This window comes from Garra rufa, chromosome 21 (assembly GCF_049309525.1).
Source record: "Garra rufa chromosome 21, GarRuf1.0, whole genome shotgun sequence".
Lineage (NCBI taxonomy): Eukaryota > Metazoa > Chordata > Actinopteri > Cypriniformes > Cyprinidae > Garra > Garra rufa.
Window position 1 is genome coordinate 7,853,878 of NC_133381.1, and position 23,101 is coordinate 7,876,978.

Consider the following 23,101-nt stretch of genomic DNA (forward strand, 5'->3'; position numbering starts at 1 on the left):
ACCAATACTGTACGTGCATTAAACAACAAATAAAAATACAGTAAAATGAATATAAAATGAATTGAATTTTATATGTATATTTCTTATCAGAAGACTACTCTTCCTCTTTCTCTCTCGGCTTACTCCCTTCTAATCAGGGGTCGCCACAGCGGAGTGATCCGCACAGCCGATTTGGCACGTTTTACCCGGATGCCCTTCCTGACGCAACCCAGTCCTGAGACTGCACTAACTCGTGCAACCCCAGTGCTAGGACACAACCACTCACTCATTCACTCACTCACACACTCATTCCTTATCAGAATACTACTAATAAAATTTTTATATTATAGTTATAAATGTATGTTGTCTTCTTCTTTCTCTCTTGGCTTGCTCCCTTCAATCAGTTTGGCATGTTTTACGCCGGATAGTTATAGTTATAAATGAAATATAAATAAATAAATACACACACACACACACACACACACACACACACACACACACCCGTTCAAAAGTTTGGGGTCAGTAAGACTTGTAATAGTCTTTAAAGAAGTCTCTTATGCTCATCAAGGCTGCATTTATTTACAGTAATATTGCAAAATATTTTTATAATGTAAAATAATGTTTTTTTTATTTTAACATACCTTAAAATAGAATTTATTTCTGTGATGAAAAGCTGAATTTTTATCAGCTGTTACTTCAGTCTTAAGTGTCACATGATCCATCAGAAATCATTCTAATATGCTGATTTATTATTAGAATGATCAATGTTGGATAAGATCAACAGTTGTGCTGCCAAATATTTTTTGGAACCTGTGATTTTTTTCCCCAGGATTCTTTCATGAATAACGAGTTTAAAAAGTACAGTGTTTATTCAAAATATAAATAATTTTAACAATGTAAATGATTTATTATTAACTTTTAGTAATCTTTTAATTAACTTAATACATCCTTGGTGAATAAAAGTATTAATTTCTTAAAAAAAAAAAAAAAAAGAAACAAAAATGTACTGACCCCAAACTTTTGAACGGTAGTGTGTGTGTGTGTGTGTGTGTGTGTGTGTGTGTGTGTGTGTGTATATATATATATATATATATATATATATATATATATATATTTATTCACTGCCATTCAAAAGTTTGGGATCAGTAAGATTTTTAATCTTTTTAAAGAAGTCTTTTCTGTTCATCAAGGCTGCATTTATTTAATTAAAAATACACACAATATTGTGAAATATTATTAGTTTAAAATAATGGTTTTCTATTTTAATATTTTAAAATGTAATTCCTGTGATAAGCTTTATAATTTTCTTTCTCAAACAGGGTCACATTTAATTGTATATATATATAAATATATAAGACGCGAAATATATTAATGTTAGAAAGATTACCAATGTACAAACTGCACTAAAACAAGTCAGCTGACATTACTCAGGTGACCACAGACAGTAAAACACATTTCTCCTCACAGAAAAAGTGAATGAAGCTAGTGAAACTGGTTACAGTGAAATTCAAGACCGCATGTTCTCATAATCGTCTTCCTAGAAAAGACCTGAAAATCAGGTCATGTTATGTCAATTATTCAAATGTTAAACGTCACACCCACCAGAAACACTTTACATGACTCATTCACTTCAAAACTAACGTAACCCATAATTAAATTCGTCAGAAGTATAGAGTTACGCAAACAAATATAACTTTGAAGAGCACCTAATACGAATCAGCTGTTGCATAATCAGATGTAACGTTAATAAATGTACAATCGGCACACCAGCCTTCTACAGTCAAACGTCGGTCGAAAATATACACTAATTCGTTAAAGACATATTTTCAGTATATTATAACAATATTTAATTAATCGTACGATACGACACACTTGGATAGTAAGGAAACAACCTGATACCTTATGTGGAGGTAGGAACTCTTCCCAAACGGTGTTTCTTACACATATAACGCGCTGTATTTGATGAAAAAGGATACTGAAGATAGTTCGTTCCCACGGCTCCAACATATAAAGAGCTGTTACGAGTAAATATTGGTAATAAAACCAAGATAATTGTTTCCAGGCATCTCCCAACGCCATATTTTCGGTCGGCTCGTGTTGGTCCCACCGCTCCCTTCCGGTCCAGATCATAACAAAATAAAAGTCATGTGCTGGAAAAGAAATGGAGGGATATTGTAGAGTTGCAAAATAAAAGTCATCATTAGTCCAGTCTTCAGTGTCACACGATCCTTCAAAAATCATTCTAACTTGCTGATTTGCTGTTCAAGAAACAAAGTTGAGTACATTTTCATCTTTAATGAATAGAAAGATCCAAAGATCAGCATTCACCTGAAATAAGAAGCTTTTAACATTATACACTATACCAAACAAAAGCTTGGAATTAGTATAATTTTTTGAGAGAGAATCTATAGAAATTAATACTTTTATTTAGCAAGGATGCTTTAAATTGATTAAAAGTGATGATAAAGACCTTTATTATGTTACAAAATTTTTCGATTTCAGATAAATGCTGTTCTTCTGAACTTTCTATCCACCAAAGAAACCTGGAAAAAAAATCCTACTCAGCTGTTTTCAACATAATAATAATACATGTTTTTGAGCAGAAAAGCAGAACATTATAATGAGTTCTGAAAGATCGTGTGACACTAAAGACTGGAGTAATGATCCTAAAAATTCAGCTTTGAAATCACATGAATAAATTATATTCCAAAATATATTCAAATAGAAAACAGTTATTTTAAATATTAAAAATATTTCAAAATTGTACTGTTTTTGCTGTACTTTTGGATCAAATAAATGCAGGTTTGGTGGGCAGAAGAGACTTTAAAAAAAAAATCTATATAAAAAAAAATAATAAAAATGACACTAACACAACAAAACTACTAAACCTTTAAAACGAAAATACAGAAAATATAAAAATAAAACAATTTTAAATATTAATAAAGTATAATAGTATCTCAATGATACTTGAATAAAACTGAAAAGAAACCATGACTGACATCTAGTAAATAGTTTTGGCTTATAGCACAATTTGTCTTAAAGGTGGAGTATTGCTTTAAAATGGCGCAATGACATTATAACTAATTGTAAAATGTTACCAGCCTTTTCATATATGACCTTTTGGCCTTTCTATAATAAAATACAATTTATATTTATAAGCATCTCCCAACGCCATATTTTCAGCCGGCTCGTGTTGGTCCCACCGTTCCCTTCCGGTCCAGATCATAACAAAATAAAAGTAAATAAAAGTAACGATATAAAAAAATAATAATAATTAAATGCACAATATCGACATACTTCACAAAGATGGTGTCATATTTAATAAAAAAAAGTAATTTTCTATAAAATGAAAAAATTTAAATGAACCCGTTCACATTTTCCAGCAAACTTAAAGGAACACTCCACTTTTTTTGGAAATAGGCTCATTCTCCAACTCCCCCCGAGTTAATAAGTTGAGTTTTACCGTTTTGAAATCCATTCAGCCGTTCTCCTGTTCTGGCGATATCACTTTTAGCATAGATCATTGAATCCTATTAGACCAATAACATCACGTTCAAAAATGACCAACGAGTTTTGATATTTGTCCTATTTAAAACTTGACTCTTCTGTAGTTATATCGTGTACTAAGACCGGTGGAAATGCAAAGCTTCAATTTTCTAGGCTGATAAGATTAGGAACTACACTTCCATTCCGGCGTAATAGTCAAGGAAGTTTGCTGCCGTAATAAGGCTGAAGCAGGAGCAGTAATACCACGCAGCACATGTGCAAATGCTAAACTAGCTGGGAACTCATTTCTGATAATACTCCGCCTGCTTCGGCCATATTACAGCAGCAAACTTCCTTGACTATTACGCCGGAATGGAAGTGTAGTTCCTAATCTTATCAGCCTAGAAACTCGCAGCTTTGCATTTCCACCGGTCTTAGTACACGATATAACTACAGAAGAGTCAAGTTTTAAATAGGACAAATATCAAAACTCGTTGGTCATTTTTGAACGCGATGCTATTGGTCTCATAGGATTCAATGATCTATGCTAAGCTATGCTAAAAGTGATATCGCCAGAACAGGAGAACGGCTGAATGGATTTCAAAACGGTAAAACCCAACTTATTAACTCGGGGGGAGTTGGAGAATGAGCATATTTCTAAAAAAAGTGGAGTGTTCCTTTAAAACATGCTCACATGTCACTTTTGTTTAATTCGAATCATTTCCATTCCCTCTACTGTGTATAAAAATACAATTTAATAAAAGGGAACAACATATGAGAGGCAACAGAACTCGTACACAAATATGAAATGTAATTTACATGAAGTGAATCAAGTGTTTACATTTGAACTGAATTTAAATCAAATAAAAACCCTATAAATAAAATCACATCTAGTCGTGTTTCCTTCCCCCAAAAACTTTACAGTAAAGTTGCCTGATGATGCGCAACATCAAACCAACCAAAATATGTGGTTTGGATTTATGAGTCCAGTAAACAACCTTAGCAGTGACTTGCTAGGATGTTGAAGAAATGATACACCTCATCTTTATCATACACAGCCACTTCAGTAGAGCATTCTGTGCATTTGACTGGGTGATATATCTCTTCTTCATCCATTCCTGCCAAGCGTGCATCAGTTAGACCTGCACTTGACTCCATTTCGGTCTCTGTTGATGTGGACTCCTGACGGGCCTTCTTCCTGTGCTGGTTCTGCTTTCTCTTATTGGCGGTTTTATAGCGCAGCACTTCCTCTTTGTCGACTGTGCAGTTCATCACGAACATTGCTCTGTACTGAGTCTGATATTTCTCATGCCTGCAGGTTGATAAGTCTTTTATTAAATAAAAGAAACAATATTTATGAAATAATCTTCACAGTGCAATATGAGTGTGACTGTACCTCTGACAGTCCAGGCACAGGGTGGTCATACAAGCTGGACAGTTGAGGACAGCGTCACTGCTTGGAAGAGCATTTGTTTTGTTTCTTCTGTTTGCTGATGGTGGCAGACGCCTTTGATTTCTGTATCTGTATGGAGAAAAAAATGTAGATAAGCTCAATGTCACAAATATTTGTTCAAACATATTTTTTAGTGACATAAACGTACTCTTTTCTTTTTGCATCCACCCAAGCCTGGTCTCGATCATCCTCATCTGGGTCATATAACAGCTCATCATTTGTGAGAACGGAGCGCTGCTTCCTTCTCTTCAGACTCTGAGAGCTGCCTGATTCAGCAGAGAAATCACATTAACTTACTGTAACATAACTTATTTACCTTTTATTGCGCCTCTTCCCCTCATTACACATTCTAGTTAAACACGAAAACAAAAAAAATCTAACCAAAAGCAGGAAAAGCTTATAAAACTTGGTGCTCTAGGCTTAAAAAAAAAAAAAAAATGTACAGACTATCACACAATAATAATGTAAAAATATACACTGCTGTTTAAATGTTTGGGAACAGTAAGATGTTTTTTAAAAAGTCTCTTATGCTCAATCAAGGCTGCGTTTATTTGATCAAAAATACAGAAAGCCTGTAATATTGTGAAATATTATTACGATGTAAATAACATTTTTCTATTGTAATATACTTTAAAATCTAATTTATTCCTGTGATCAAAGCTGAATTACTCCAGCCTTCAGTGTCACATGATCCTTCAGAAATCATTCTAATATGCGGATTTATTATGAGGGCTGGAAACAGTTATGCTGCTTAATATTTGTTTTGGAACCTGTGATACTTTTTTCAGGATTCCTTGATGAATAAAAAGTTAAAAAGAACAGCATTTATTTAAAATAGCAATCTTATCAAACAATACACACTACTGTTCAAAAGTTTGGGGTCAGTACATTTTTATTCTTTCATTTTTTGAAAGAAATTTTTACTTTTATTCAAGAGGTGGAAAAAAGTGATAGCAAAGACATATTGTTAGAAAAGATTTCTATTTTGGATAAATGCTCTTGTCTTTAACTTTTTATTCATCAAAGAATCCTGAAAAAAAGTATTACAGGTTCAAAAAAATATTTGAAAAACATTTCTAATAATAAGTTAGCATATTAAAATGATTTCTGAAGGATCATGTGACACTTAAGGCTGGAGCAATGATGCTGAAAATTCAGCTTTGGATAACAAAAATAAATTAGATTACTATTTATTTAAATTATATTATATTAAAATAGTAATAATTATTTTATATTGTAATAACATTTCTCAATATTACTGTTTTTTTTTTAATGCAGCCTTGATGAGCATAACAGATTTCTTTGAAAAAAAATTACACATATACATATATTTATAATTATAAACATATTTTTATAGTTATATTTAATATATTTTTTAGTTTTATATATATTTTTATAAAATTTTTATAAAAAATATATAAAAATATGTTCTTAAATAATAACAAAACATGAAAAAAAGAAGCTCCAAAATAAATAAAAGCAAAAGTGTTAATCAATTTATTTTGGAAGTTATTTAGGAGGTTAAGTCATTTCTTCTTCTTCTTTTTTTTAAGTTATTTAAGGATAACTCCTCATTGTAAAGCATTACCGAAAAGTCTCATTTTGTAATTAGTGATCTTAAATTTTAATCTCTACACAGAGTACATACTGAGCTAGACAAGATGAGCATTTGAGGTTAAAAAAGAATATAAACTAAAAGCATTGTTTTGCTTGATAAGACCATTATTTCCTCGGCTGTGATCGTTTAGAGCCCTTTGAAGTTGCATTTTGGAAGTTCAAACTCTGAGGCACCATAGAAGTCCATTATATGGAGAGAAATCCTGAAATGTTTTCCTCAAAAATCATAATTTCCTTACGACTGAAGAAAGAAAGACATGAACATCTTGGATGACAAGTGGGTGAGTACATTATTTGCACAGTTTTGTTCTGGAAGTGAACTACTCCTTTAATATAGTTAAGTTTTGAGATCACTAATTACTTTTCGGTAACTCTTTACAATAAGGAGTTATTCGTCACCATTATATAATGTATTAAATAATGGTAATGGTGAGTACATTATCTGTACATTTTTGTTCTGAAAGTGAACTACTTTTTTAACAACTGTTATTTGTGTTGTATAATAGGAAAATAATAAAAAAAAATCGCTTTTTGAATAATTACCAGCTGTGCCATCTTCATCCGAATCTGAGTCAAAGTAAATGCTGTCATACTCCTGAGTCTGTTTGTTTGCTGTGGTAGTGTTGTCACTGGTGCCAGACGTTTGACCTGTAAATGAAATATTAAATTAAAATGTGAGTTTGATGTTTAAAGTGAAACACTAATAAATAAATGCATGCGTGTTTGTAAAACCTTGAGTTGAAGATGCGGTCCAGCGGCACTCGAGGCTCTTCATGGTGCTGCTGAGCTCAGCCTCCATCTCCTTCTCAAACTCATCTCCACTGGAGGACTCGCTCTCCCCCGTCAGATACTCTCTAATCAGCTTCTTCTTCTGATCTGGGGTCCCGTTGAGAAGGATATCCAGCTCATCCTCAGAACTGTGAAAAAACAGTCTCAATCTGATCTCTGAAGAGCATTTATGGTGTTCATGTTTACAAAACGTAGCTACAACGAATAAATAGCCATGTACGTTATACCAATACTAATGTATTAGGCTACTCATATACATACGGCATGTAAAGTAAAAAACAAAGAGTGTACTTCTATACTCTTTGGTAAAAATACATAATCCAGCAGCTGTAGTCACATTTGTTTGTTTACATGTTTGCACATGAGAAAGAAAGTATTTCTCTTATTTACCTGCTTTCGGCTCTTTCCTCATCACTTGGCTCTTCAATCTCATAGGAATCATAATCCTCCTGTCGGTTCATTTTTCTAATTTCGAGTAAAACACGATGAAAACAAAACGTGTTTTTGCTTCATTAACACTTCTGCACCGGAATGTAAGTTATGGAATATTTCCGGGTCACGTTTTTGACTTCAAAATAAAGCTATCAAAATAAAAGGCATATATATATATATAAAAAAGACTGGTACATTACCAGTTAAACGATTTTTAATGTTTTTTTTTTTAGATAGGTCTCGTCTGCTAACCAAAACCTGCATTTATTTGATCCGAGTACAGCAAAAAAATGTTTTGAATATTTTTACTATTTAAAAAGAACAGTTTTCTATTTGAATATATTTTATGTAATGTATTCCTGTGATTTCATCACTCAGTCACATGACCCTTCAGAAATTATCCTAATATTCTGATTTGCTGCTCAAAACATTTAATAATATTATGTTGAAAACAGCCGAGTAGATTTTTTTGTAAGTTCAGAACAGCATTTATCTAAAATAGGAAGCTTTTGTAACATTATAAATGTCTTTATCATCACTTTTGATCAATTTCAATTTGATCATCTTTGCTAAATAAAGTATTAATTTCTATCATTTCTTTTCCAAAAAGAAAAAATATATATACTGACTACAAGCTTTTGAATGGTATAGTGTATAATTTTACAAAAGCTTTTTATTTCAGATAAATGTTGATCTTTGGATCTTTCTGTTTTAAAAGAATCCTGAAAAAAATACTCAACTGTTTGATAACAATGATAATAAAAAATGTCTCTTGAACAGTGAATCAGCATATTTTAATGATTTCTGAAAAGATCATGTGACACTGAAGACTGGAGTAATGATCTTAAAAATGTAGCTTTTTGATCACAATTAATTACATTTAAAAAAATATTCAAATAGAAAGCAGTTACTTTAAATACAAAAAATATTTCACATTATTACTGCTTTTGCTGTATTTTGGATCAAATAAATGCAGGCTTGGTGAGCAGAAACACTTCTTTAAAAAACATTAAAATGTAAAGTTATTAATTTTCATGTCATTTTTATATTTACTAAATACTCAAAAGCTATCGAAAGTTCTCTCTAACTATATTGTATTAAAGAAATGCAATATTTTGCCTTTATTTATTTACCCCATTAATTCAAACCATCAGCTTTTCTGTTGACATTAAAAAAGATCTCACTTAAAGTAAACAGCATCATTTATTTTTTGTTATTTTCATGGTCATTTTATCATTGTTATCAGCGTTTATGTCAGCATTCCTCCATCTGTATAAATGGAAGCTTTGGTCACATATTGTGAAAAAGAAAACAACATTCATATACAGTGCACTTAAAAAAAGTCTGGAGAGAAAAAAAAATGCATCCATGGAAGATTTTCTTTTTTTTCTTTTTTTTTTTTTTAACAATGTCATATTAATCTACATTTTAAGGCAAACATACTGAAGCGTTATTTGCTAGGAATGAAAAGAAAGAGGAATAAACCGCTTTGCAGAAAATTAGTCTGATTACGATGATCCATAGCTATACGATGAAAACTAACACATGTACAAGGCTTTGAGTGACCATACACTTTAATTGTAATAACAATCAGCTCAACTTGAACAAGATATCTGAGCAGCATCCACACACAGATCACCAAAACTAACTTCGAAGATTACAACAGGGAAAACGAAAACAAGCGAAAAACGAAACAGAGAAACGGGACAAAAATAGTCGAAAACGATGTAGCGACTCCCATGGAAAACAATTAACAATTAAAAGTTAAAAATGTGTGATTAAATGAAGTCGTATATCTTGTGCTGTGTGGATCGGGTGATCTTCCACAGTGGACTGCCTCACTTTAGGGGGGGTTGTGGAGGGAGTATGGTGTCTCTGGTAGTGGTAAGTACAGACGTCTCTTTAGACAAACTGACCCCAGGTATGTTCTCTCCTCCATCTTCCGAATGAAGACGAGACCAAAGCAGGGAAAGCCCTATATGGAGAACCTGGTTAGAGGACCTAAGTGTCCCCTTTCAGGACCCCCAGACAGCTCTGCAGCAATTGTAGATTCCCCTGGAGAGAGAGAGAGAGATCAGGGCGTATCATGAATAAACAATACGTGCATCTGACATCACTGAAGAGTCACAGTGTGAAGTGAATGGAAACCTTGGCATGTTTGAGTTCCAGCTCAGCCAGTTCCACCAAGTTCTTTCTGAATGCTGCTACTCGCCGTGTCTTGAAATCTATCAGTTCTAAATGGGAAAACAAGCATTAATATTTAGTGAGCGAATAGACATTTAGCAGATGCTTTTATTCAAAGTGACTCAGAGTAATCTTAATAAAACACAGTCTCTCTAGAGGAACCTAAGGTTAAAAGCAATATGCCACATAACAATTTAACATCGAGTTCATTTTCAAAAACACATTTCCACGTAACACCTTGTGAAAACTAAATTCTCTGTGCAAATTGAAAGCAATAGTAGGGCTGTACGATTTGAGGGATAAAACTTAGAAAGAACATGACCAAATAATTTAATAAATGAATAAAATTTATCCTTAACAATGACTGTTATTTATTATTATAATTATTAGTGATTATTACTAAATAAAAAATATCAAACAAATAAATACTACTGTTGTAATATTACCGTAAAATAAAAGGATTGTATTTAGTATTAATAATAATAGTAGTATTAATAATAATAGTACCATTAATTATAATTCACAGTGTGAAAAATTTGTTTAAAAAAATTATTAAAAAGTCCTTACTCGCAGGGCTGCACAATTTAGCCCAAAGTTTCATGATTAAACAACAACTTCTTTTCTTCTTAACAACGACTGTTATTTATTATTATGATTATTATTACTAAATAAAAAACATTGTATTTAATAATAATAATAATATTAATTTATTCTTAATGACTTATTTATTATTATTCATAATGGTTATAACACTAAATTAAAACACTAAACATTAAATTACAGTTATAATACTTATTATACAGTATAAATAAAATTACAATACTATTATTTCTGGCGTCTTAATTTTCAAATATTAAATAATCAAGTTTTTATTTTGGCAGAAAACCTCAATAAGCAGGTTAAAGTCAGTATAAAATAAAAATTCAATTCTAAATGCATGTTATAGATCTGATTGTGAATAATTGCATACGTTTAATTTTTTTTTAAATGTTCTGATCTTGTAATGTTCAATCAAAACATTATAACTAGATATTCCAGTGAAAACGACAGACTTCTCATCATTTAGTCTGATTAAACCCACTTCTGGACACTCACACGCTTCAATATGCTAAAATATGCTTTGCATATATTTACTTTATTAAATCATAGCCTTTTGATAATAGTGATAGTAACTTTTGATAGTAACAATTTTATAATAGCATTAAGCAATATCACAAATTAAGTTTATTTTGGTTTACTTTTGATTGTTCATTCAGCCCTGGATTGTGAATTGACACAATCAGAACCAATCAGATCTGCCGAGTCAAATTTTGGACCAATGACATAACAGTGGGTGGAGCCAACTATTGTAGCGCCTATTAAAACCAAGCAATCAACAAATGGCGACTTGAAAGGAAGAGTGACTTCAATTACATTGGGTCTGGTTAGGAAACAATGTAAAATCAAGTATTTTTGTACTGAAGCCACATATACAGTACCTTGTTTTGCAGATTCAGAGATTTTCTCAAACTTCTGACAGCACACTTGCTGTGTGGTTTCAGCTTGGAGGACATCCTTGTTTTTGGCTCTGGCTTTGTCCAGAGCTTTATTAGCATTCTCATAATCAACTAATGCTCTTCCTCGTCTGTACAAGAGGTCCTGTGGCAGAGATAATGCAGTTTACAAATAAGGAAAACACACAATCTAAAAGCATTTTAAACTGGGTCAGGAAGCAGCTATGAATAGCAAAAGATCAATCCTCTGTAACAAACAATCAATACTGTATTAAACTGAATCTTATGGTCTGAGAGTTCACCGTTCCACTGTTTTGCTTTGGACAGTCAGGTCAGAATCTGTAGCTCAATTACATTGTAACCCAGGGCTACAGCAACAAATCACTGGCTAATGTAGGAAAGCCCTTTAATGACCACTTCAACATGCTGACCACACGTCTCTACCTTAGCGGCTTGCGACTCTCTGAGGTAGTACTTCAACAAGTCGGCAAGTTTCAAATCCTCATCGGCCGCCACGCGCGCTTCAATTTTCTGCACAGGAAACAGAGTTAAAAAAAAACAACCAAGAGGAAGAGGTGAGTGACTTTACAACCCCTAACTCTCTGATTCATCAAATTCTGCCTTGTCTTTTGACAAAAATTGCTGAGGTTAGACACAGCAAATGAACTTTTCTTCACCTTACGGCAGTCACAAAATACTTGAAAAGTAAAAGACAACATTTTTATATAAATTTCATTATAAATAACTAATACATTTTTTTCAATTAAAAAAAAGATTTTTAATGATTTTAGTTTTCAAAAAAAAAAGTAATGTTAATAAAATATTTCAGCTTTATTTCAGTGTTGTTTACTAAAACAAAAAACTTAAAACATTTTTTTCCTTTTTTTGTAATTGAAATAAAGCTTAAAATGAATTATACATGAGAAACGAACTTAAAAACAAAAACATAAAAATTAATAATGTTGCTTTGGCATCTAACAGAAATGAAATTAGTAAAACTTAAACTGAAATTAAAAAAGCTGAAGCACAAAACTTAATGAAAGTAACATAAAAAATATATATTATATTATATTATATATATAAATAAAACAAAAATGACAAAAGCACATACAACTAAATGAAAATAAAATTTAAAATATACAAATAAAATTATATATATAACACTAAAAATGACAAAATAAAATAAAAAACATTTAAAATATAAAAATAAAATGATACATTTATAAAAATAAAAACGAGAAAGGCACATAAAACTAAATGAAAATAACATTTAAAATATAAAAATAAAATGATATATTTATTTAAAAAAAATTACATTTAATATATATATACACACACACACACACACACACACACATATACATATATATATATATATATATATGTGCTGAAGCACAAAACTTAATGAAAGTAACATTAAAAAAATATATATATTATATTATATTATATAAATAAAACAAAAATGACAAAAGCACATACAACTAAATGAAAATAAAATTTAAAATATACAAATAAAATTATATATATAACACTAAAAATGACAAAATAAAATAAAAAACATTTAAAATATAAAATGATACATTTATGAAAATAAAAACGAGAAAGGCACATAAAACTAAATGAAAATAACATTTAAAATATAAAAAGAAAATGATATATTTATAAAAAAAAATTACATTTAATATATATATATATATATATATATATATATATATATATATATATATATATATATATATATATATATATACACACACACACACACACATACACATATATATATATATATATATATATATAAGAATGACAAAAGCACATATAACTAAATTAATTAAAATATAAAAATACAATTATATATATATAATTATATATATTACAATATAGTTTATTGTAAAATGTTGCTGATATTTTTATTAATTTTATGCCATATTGTTTCTTTGTTTTAAATGTTTTAATATTTTAAAAAAATACTCCCAGGTTTAAATTAAGGCCTAAACTTTAACCACCATGTATTAAAAATGCACCTACATTAAAATTAACACTTACCCGTGTTTTTTCAAAAAGCTCTGATACTTTTAGGAAAAATCTGTTTAGGAGGGAACAAAACAGAAAGTCAAAGATTTGATTTAGTAAAAAGACGGGACATTCACAAAGAATGCATTTTTGCTTTGAAAAACGTGAGAAGCAGATTATGAAATGTGACAAAAAAGCCCTGAAGATGTGTTTTTCAAAAGCTGAATGTATTTTAACTTGAGTGCTGTGTCATCTGCAAGTCGTGTGATCTAGCACATATTTGCAAAGACAAACAATGGAAAAGTAGCGGAACGCATTCAGTGTAAACAACCCTGAAACATTTCCATTTGGATCTACATGGGAAATGATTGTCGTACTTGCACAGATCTGTGGAGTCTTGGGTTCCTAAGGTGTACAGCGTGGAGGCGATTCTGTTGATATCATCCGCCGCACCTGAAACACATCCTGTTAGATCTCTACACAAAGCAATTCTGTTAAAGGTGCCATAGAACGGAAAACTGTATTTACCTTGGCATAGTTGAATAATAACAGTTCTGTACATGGACATGATATACCATGAGTCTCAAACACCATCGTTTCCTCCTTCTTATATAAATCTGGTGATTGCAAAGGACCACCGAAAAATAGGCTAATCCTAACATAACACAGACTATTACGCATTATCATTAATAGTTTCGCCCCCAACATTTGCATAGCCCAATCATCAGAAGTTCTGCAGCTAGGCTATTGTGAAAAAAACAAACAAATCGAGGACAATAGCAAAAATGGCAGATCATGGGAATAAACGTTATATTCCAGGTTGTGCAGGAGATGTTAAGTGCAGGGATGGTTGGTGTCTGTAACTTACTCAGAAAGGCAAGGAAAACAAATAATGCGTTCTAATAGAATAAGGCGAGTCAATGAAGGGACACGCCACGGTTAGCTATACATAAGATTTCACTCACCACATAAACAGAGAGATGACTGCACGAACGATGGTGAATGATTTACAGATCCTGAGCATCACTAACAAGCATCTAAACTACTTCTGCTGTAGTATAACATTACACAGAGGCAGAGCATATGCGATCACAAAAGTGAAAGTAAAATGATCACGCATTCAAACGGCAGTTTCAATGAACCACATATTAATAGTGGCTCAAGCTCCGTAATTAAATATATATTTTCACTATGTGCGAGTATCTGAAATGAGCCGCTCTGTGAAACAGCCAATCAGAGCAGAGCTCTCATTATTATTCATGAACCTTCCAAATAAGGCAATAACAGACCATTTCATTCTAGGGACAAATCCTGGGGTTGTAAATGGACCTAAAACTTTTCCTTTCCTATGTCATATACCTTCTATGTAGATATCAGAGAACAATTTAAAATATTGTATCAATGCATTCTATGGCACCTTTAATGCTTCACACATTCATTGAGTCAAGTGGTGCAGCACTTAACACTGTTTCACAGCATTCTGCTTTTCCAGATCATGTTTCAGTGTTGTGCCAATAAGACTCACGGCACACAAGGAAAAGACAAAACATTTGGCTCGGAATTGGAAAGATATTTGATGCAAGAAATTAATTCATCTGCATTAACAGAAAGTGCTGCATTAAAATCTCTAAACATTATTCAGATCATTTTACACAATGCATTGCATTTCATCAGATACTTTTCCTCAGGGAGAACAACTGAGTTTTAAAAAGTCAATGGAGTCACCTGACGTTTGCTGGCTTCCTGACGAATGGCACGTTTACCTACTAAGCACTATTATGAACTGCTTTCCTGTTATCACTCCTAACAAAGAAAACCAACCGTTCCAGTGTCCAGTTTTGCTGGCAAATTTAAAATGAACACAAACAGAACCAAACCTTGCAAAATGAGGAAACGTCCTCATCCACAGACACTGAAACATGATATGGGCGTATTTATAGTTCACAGCTTTGACACTGTATAAGTTATATTAAATTAACCTTGGAAAAGCTTAAAAGCCCAATGATAAAACAGTATTGTTTTTGTTTTGGGATGATATCTGGAATTTCATTAGCAGAGGTACTGGTTGTGCTTAATAAATTTAGCTTTATAATACACACTTCCTGTGACTGGAGAACTTTGACCTTGCCTTATCCTTGACGCCACATGGAAATGTGAGAAACAAGCATTTATAAAAGTGTAATGGGTTCACCCGTAAAAATAAGACAACTTACTTTTGTGAGACCTGATCATTCGATCAGATTTGGCAGATGAGTCTTTGACACGGTTGTGGTACTCTAAAAGGAATGTCTTCTCATGTTCAAAGAAATCATCAACGTCCTGTGATAAAAAATAAATAAATAAATAGACTGTTTAGTAAAATCTAAGAGGTGACTCTCATGGAGAAACAATATAATTTTGGGATGAAACATGATGAAATGGACATGTTTTGTCAAATTAATGTTTATCCAGCAAGGATGCATTAAACTGATCAAAATTAATAGATCGTTTGCATTATGTTACAAATTATTTCTATTTCAAATTAATGCTTTTCTTTTGAACTCTATATTTACTAAAAAATAAGGAATCATGCGATTTGAGCAGCAAATCAGCATATTAAACTATATGTATAAAATAATTTAACACAATTGTTTTCTCTTTGAATATTAAAAAAAATGTATCTATTCATGTGATGCAAAGCTGAATTTTCAGTCTTCAGTGTCACATCATCGGTGATCACATTCAATTAGTTTAATATGCTGATTTGCTGCTCAAATCGCATGATTCCTTATTTTTAGGAAATATAGAGTTCAAAAGAAAAGTATTAATTTGAAATAGAAATAATTTGTAACATAATACAAATGATCTATTCATTTTATAAATTTTATATATACAAACCTGGATGAGCATAAGAGACTTCTTATGACCCTAAACTTGAAACTGAATGTATTTTTGACTATACTTTTCATTTTGGCCATTTTGCTGAAGTATTGCCTGCTGAAAATTCAGCTTTGCATCACATGAATAAATTATATATTTTAAAAATATTAAAAAAGAAAAAAATATTTTAAATTGGAATAATAGCAATAAATAAATGTGTGTGTGTGTGTGTGTGTGTGTGTGTGTGTTTTAACTGTATTTTCAAATAATAAAAATACAACCTGGATGAGCATAAGACACTTCTTATGACCCTCAACATTTGTAATGTAATGTATTTTTCACTATACTATAAAATGGCCATTTTGCCGCTGAAAATTCAGCTTTGCATCACATGAATAAATGACATTTTAAGAAAATACTTAAAAAAGAAAAAAAAATATTGCAATAGTAATAATAAAGAAATAATATAGGTGTGTGTTTTTCATTTATTTGTTTATTTTCATTTACTTTATTTTTTTATTGTATTTTTGAACAACAAAATGTAACCTGGATGAGCATAAGACTTTTTGACTTTATGTTATTTGACTATACTTTTCGTTTTGGCCACTTTGCTGAAGTATAAAATTCAGCTTTGCATTACATGAATATTTTTTTTTTTTTAAATATGAAAAAAAGTTAAATTGTAATAACAATAAATAAATTAATAAATAATTTTATTTTTATTGATTTATTTTTTTTACTGAATTTTTGAAAACAAAATGCAACCCAAATGAGCATAAGTCTTTTCTTATGACCCTCAATATTTGAAATGCAATGTATTTTGACTATACTTTTCATTTTGGCCATTTTGCTCTAGTATTGGCAGATGAAAATTTTGCTTTGCATCACATGAATAAAGTACATTTTAAAAAATATTAAAAAAAAGGAAAAAAAATATTTTTGTAACTTTTAATTTTAAATTGTAATAATAACAACAACAATTAAAAAATATGTGTATATATTATATATATTTTTAGTATTTTTGAACAACAAAATGCAACCTGGATGAGAATAAAAGACTTCTTATGACCACAAACATTTGAAATGTAATATATTTTTGACTATATTTTTGGTCTTGGCCATTGTGCATTCCACTTCTAGTAAAGCATTTACCAGAGAATCATAAACCATCATTTAACGCACTGCTAAACACAAAGAAGCTCAAGCCAAAGTAAATAATTTCTCAGAAAGGTGGCTGTCGTCGTGGCCTCTCTCTCCACCCCCTAATTTCTAAAGCAGAGTCACATAAAACAACCACGTGACTTTGGAAGAAGGCCACAGACTGAACTGACCTTCACTCCAGCCACAAGAACCCCATCTGCAGACTTCACCACGTTCTTGAAGAAATCCTCCAGCTTCTCCTTCTTGTTTTTCCCTCGTACACTCAGCTGTAATCACAAGTGAAAATCCAAGGGCAAATGAACAATTAAATGCTCAGAAATATTTTTTAATACCCATTGAAAAAGACACTTGCATTTCTATATTTGTTTTGGATTTTTAATTAAATATTCATCTGGTTTGCTTTGCACAATTTCATCTGCTGTTTGCACTTTTCTTGTGAATAATCTGATTAGCTGGTTTGTGTCCAAGTTTCAAATACAAAGAGAAAAATAATTTAATTAATTGGGGATTAATTGGGGAAAATTAACAATTCAATTCATTATCAAATTCTTATTTTATTATAAACAAGATTCATTTTCTTAAAAAAAAAAAAAAAAAAAAAGAATTTTAGAACAATAATGTCAGAGTTAAAAAATGCCACACTTACGTCTTGGTTGTACTCTAAGAAAACATGAAAGTTCAAGTCTTTGCGCAGGACGGGATGAGCAGCAACGCGGCACAGAAAGACCTCATGCATTGCCACGGTCTTCTTGAAGATGGCCAGATATTCACTGTAACACGTTTTCATATTATTAATAATGAAATCATGCAACTTGCAATGCACTAACAATCATAAATAAAGATGATCAACTCACGCCTCCAGTTCCTGTTTCATCTTAGTGAACTCCTCCTTGGTCATAGATCCTTCACCTTCACCCAGCTTCTGAAGTTTCTCCCGGGACGCATCGAAATCCGGTCTCGGAGGCGCAGGAGGAATCTACAGGGAAAGACTTTTGGTTAGCTATTCAAGTGGCATTATGATTCCCAAAACTGTGCTTGTAATGAAACTCTGGGATTCGTAATATCATCATTTACTGAATGAAAAAAGCAATCGCTCACACTGCTGTACCTAATGCAAAGTGCTATAAATAATTCAGGCTGCTTTGATGATATTGTAAATGGCAGTCAGTGCCGGGACTCTTTCTTTGTTGAGTATTATTCTGAGTATCCCAGAAGATAAAACTATATTAGACAGATAGCAAAAGACTTAAAATAATGCAGAAAATAAGCCAATAAAAGCAGGCCAAAAACACAGTTATATTAAAATCTTAAAATATTTTTACAAACTGAAATAATAGTTTTCTATGTGAATATATTTTAAAATGCATTTTATTTTTGTGACGAAATGCTGAATTTTCAGCATCAATACTCATCCTCAGTGTTACATGATTTTTCAGAAATCATTCTAATATGCTGACTTGCTGTTTCGTATTATAATTAATGTTGAAAACAGTTGTGCTTAATATTTTAGTAGAATCTGTGATACATTTTCAAGACTACAAAGAACAGAAATGTAACTATAAATGTCTTTACAGTCACTTTTGAGCAATCTAAGATGTACTTGCTAAATAAAAGCATTCATTTCTTAAAAATAAAAACAAAATATGACCGCAAACTTTAAATACCATGAATATGACAGAGTGCATATCACACATCAGTTTACTTTTCTAGTTTAAAAATAGTTTCAACTAATATAACCGCAATAGATACTGCACCAAAGATACTTCCTTTTTTTCATGCACCTGAACAACAAAATGACATTCGTCATGTGACAACAGACTTGTACACCAGGCCTATAAAAGGACATTAAGCAGTGATTTCAGCCTTGGCAAGAGCAGCTGGAACGTCCGCTCTCAAACACACATAATGAAGCAGTGTTTAACCCAGAGTATATGCCACAGAGTTCAAACAAGCGTCCAGCGTAAAGCAAATTAAAGAATCACATTACTAGCATAACTGCAAACAACTGACTTGTGATTGCAATTAACAGGCCAGCTGTTACATCACTAATCAAACTTAACATACTATTATATGCAAAACACTTAAGGGTACTTACAATGTAACCAGCGTATTCTTCATTTTCCACAAACGAGTCGTGGAGCCAGATAAATTCTTCATGCTGTCTGACCACTGAAAATTCATTCTGCTTGAAATTAGGTAGAGTGCTCTGGAAAAAAAACAAAACATAAATCATCACATAATCAATGATCATGTGCATAAAGTAGATTTTACAGACAGGGCTGAAAACACACAAGCCTGGTAGTTTTTATTCATGGATGTTGTGTACCTTTGTGTGGACGGTGAACTTGACCTTGTCTCTCTCGCTCAGAGCGTCTGAAATGTCCACCTGTAGTGTAGCGTCGGTTTGAAGATCCACATTCACTGCCCTTGGCTATTAAAATAAATATATAAATACAGTGTCATTTAATAGCATCAAAAGCTCAAACTGTGAGGATCACAGGAGATGGAGTCTGTTGCAATCGTACTGCATTCATTTTTTGAATATTACAAAAATCATTAAGTTTTGTCAAATTGCAAAACTTTTTTTAATGCATATGGTTGCATTTATGTATAAGACATAACATATTAAGCAATGACCAGAGCACTATGTTAATTTTACTCAATTTTGAACAACATTTTCCACAGGAAACATAATATTTGTACTTTCAAAAATAAATTTAACAACGATGAACAACTTTAAAGAAATTGCATCTAAAAGATACACTTTCACTTATGCAAATACATGAATTTAACCTAAAAATTTACTAAAAAAAATGATCAAGTTTTTTCAACAACTACAATATACATATAATAAATGTTAAATCTCATACAAAACAGTGTTAGGCAGTTAGCTTTAACTGTAAAGTCATTATAATACTGTTAAATGATCTTATATTTGTAGAATTTATTAATGAGATTTTTTTAAATATTATATTTAATAAAAGTTTTGCAGTAACAAATTCTGTAGTAAGTATTATATACTACCAGTCAAAAGTTTTTGTGTCTTAAAAGAAGTCTCTTCTGCTCACCAAACATGCATTTATTTGATCCCAAGTACAGAATTTTTTTTTTTAATTTTGAAATATTTTTACCTTTTAAAACAACTGTTTTCTATTTGAATATATTTTAAAATATAATTTATTCCTGTGATTTCAAAGCTGATTTTTGGCATCATTAAAATCATTTAAAAAAATCATTCTAATATTCTGATTTGCTGCTCAATAACTATTTATTATTATTATGTTGAAAACAGCTGAGCAGATTTTTATCAGGTTTCTTTGATGAATAGGAAGTTCAGAAGAACAACATTTCTCTGAAATAGAAATCTTTTGTAACATTGTCTTTATCATCACTTTTGACAAATTTCAAAAGCATCCACAAAGAAATCTGAAAAAAATTCTACTTAGCTTTTTCAACATAATAATAATGATAATATAAAATATTTTTTTTTACCAGCAAATCAAAATATTATAATGATTTCTGAAAGATCATGTGCCTGGAGTAATGATGCTAAAAATTCAGCTTTGAAATCACAGGAATAAATTACATTTTACTTTGGATCCAACAAATGCAGATTTCCAAAAAAAAAAAAAACCACACACACACACATATATATATATATATATATATATATATATATATATTCATTCATATGATTTAGATTATATATAAATATAAATATAAATAGATATATATAAATATTATATAGAAATATAGAAATCAAAAATATGTTTCCTTAATATATAAATGTATGTGTGTGTGTGTATTTATATATACATAATAAATATACAGTATGTAAACATAAGCTTTTATTTGGATGTAATTAATCGTTTGACAGCCCTGAAACTGACAATATAACATGAAAGTAACAGGGTATACTTAAAAAATACCTATTAGTACTACATACACTAGCATTAAAGTACCAAAGTACTACTACAGTAGAATATTTTTGAAAGGTATAACTGTAAATAAAAAATAATGTTACAATTAAAGGAGTTCACTTTCAGAACAAAACAGATAATCTACTCACCCCCTTTGTCATCCAAGATGTTCATTTCTTTCATTCTTCAGTCGTAAATAAGTTATGTTTTTTAATATTCTCTCAATATAATGGACTTCTATGGTGCCTCAGAGTTTGAACTTCCAAAATGCAGCTTCAAAGGGCTCTAAATGATCCCAGTCAAGGAAGAAGGGTCTTATCTAGTGAAACGATCGGTTATTTTCTAAAAACATTTACAATTTATATACTTTTTAATCTCTACACAGAATACACACAGAGCTAGACAAGATGAGCATTTGAGGTTAAAAAGGTCATACATTGTATTTTTTTAAAGAAAATAACCAATTGTTTTGCAAAATAAGACCCTTCTTCCTCAGCTGGGATCGTTTAGAGCCCTTTGAAGCTGCATTTTGGAAGTTCAAACTCGGGGGCACCATAGAAGTCCATTATATGGAGAGAAATCCTGAAATGTTTTCATCAAAAAATATAATTTCCTTACGACTGAAGAAAGAAAGACATGAACATCTTGGATGACAAGTAGTGAACTACTCCTTTAAGAGTCACATTGTATCAATATAGAGCAACATTGTTCATTTGATGCTACATTACAATGTAACATTGCATCAACTTTATACAGATAAGAATTAGCCACACAATTATGTAAAGTAACAGGTTTGCACTAGGAAATTTGCACAAATGCAAACAGATGAACCTTTAGATCGATGATAGAGACCAACTGCTGCCTGACAGACACACTGCTCGCTTATTCTTTAACTTTAACAGGGTTTTTTAACCAGCTAGATGAGTTTCTGGTTAATGGCATGATGTGGTTTGTGGGTTCTTGTCCTAGTTTCTGGCATTGTCATCAGACTCGAGAGTGTAAGGCGAATCATTGTGTATACATGGGTTTGTGTGTGTGAGGTTTGTCAGGAGGAAGTGAACGGACGGACTCGAATAGGACACACACACTGGGCCACAGTGACACCAGCAGTAATACACACGTCCTCTGACTACAAACACACACAACAAACATGCACCGCACACAGCGGGAGGACAGAGAGAGAATAGAAATGAGGAAAGAAAAAAAAACTTACTCCTCTGTCCTCTTCCGAGAGGAAATCGGGACCATCGTCCAGCCCTTCTTGCTGTGGAGAGACACACAGAAAGATCAGAACGAACGATCGGAACGTAAACACGACAGATGCTCGTTAGTAGTCGACGCATCGGAGGATTGTAGGTGTAAATAATAGGGTGGAGGGAGTAAGAGAGAAAAGCACCCACCATCATGGCTGCTGCGGGTGGAGTATGAATGTGGCGGAGTGTGCGTGACGTCACTGGGGCAGGAAAGCGGAGAGGTGGAGCCTTCAAGTGTTCAAGTACAAACCGACAAACTGCTCAAGGTTTTCAGATTTTACGTATTATTGTGATTTTTTATTTTATTATTCGATTTCTATTCTATTCTATTCTATTCTATTATTATAGGTTTGGCTTTTTTGACGTTAAAATATTATTATTATTATTATTATTATTATTATTATTATTATATTATTATTATTATTAACAATTTCAATATTGTATTGTTTTATTCTTGTTATC

General features: G+C 31.5%; 2 protein-coding genes across 2 annotated transcripts; both read right to left on the reverse strand.

Annotated features, from left to right (window-relative positions):
• Positions 1–4,198: 4,198 nt before the first annotated feature.
• eapp (e2f-associated phosphoprotein) lies at positions 4,199–7,854 on the reverse strand. The gene is made up of 6 exons (XM_073827402.1): positions 7,715–7,854; positions 7,268–7,452; positions 7,079–7,183; positions 5,067–5,184; positions 4,862–4,987; positions 4,199–4,777 (listed from the first exon to the last, which is right to left on the reverse strand). The coding sequence occupies exons 1-6, from the start codon at positions 7,783–7,785 to the stop codon at positions 4,465–4,467; spliced, it is 918 nt and encodes a 305-aa protein (XP_073683503.1). The 5' UTR covers positions 7,786–7,854; the 3' UTR covers positions 4,199–4,464.
• Positions 7,855–8,940: 1,086 nt separating this feature from the next.
• snx6 (sorting nexin 6) lies at positions 8,941–22,824 on the reverse strand. Its single transcript, XM_073826748.1, has 14 exons — positions 22,787–22,824; positions 22,600–22,650; positions 19,793–19,897; positions 19,562–19,672; positions 18,321–18,442; positions 18,113–18,236; positions 17,637–17,732; positions 15,660–15,765; positions 13,824–13,899; positions 13,480–13,519; positions 11,878–11,964; positions 11,419–11,578; positions 9,905–9,990; positions 8,941–9,811 (listed from the first exon to the last, which is right to left on the reverse strand). Exons 1-14 carry the CDS (start codon positions 22,790–22,792, stop codon positions 9,758–9,760), a joined length of 1,224 nt encoding a protein of 407 aa, XP_073682849.1. The 5' UTR covers positions 22,793–22,824; the 3' UTR covers positions 8,941–9,757.
• Between the last annotated feature and the right edge of the window lie 277 nt (positions 22,825–23,101).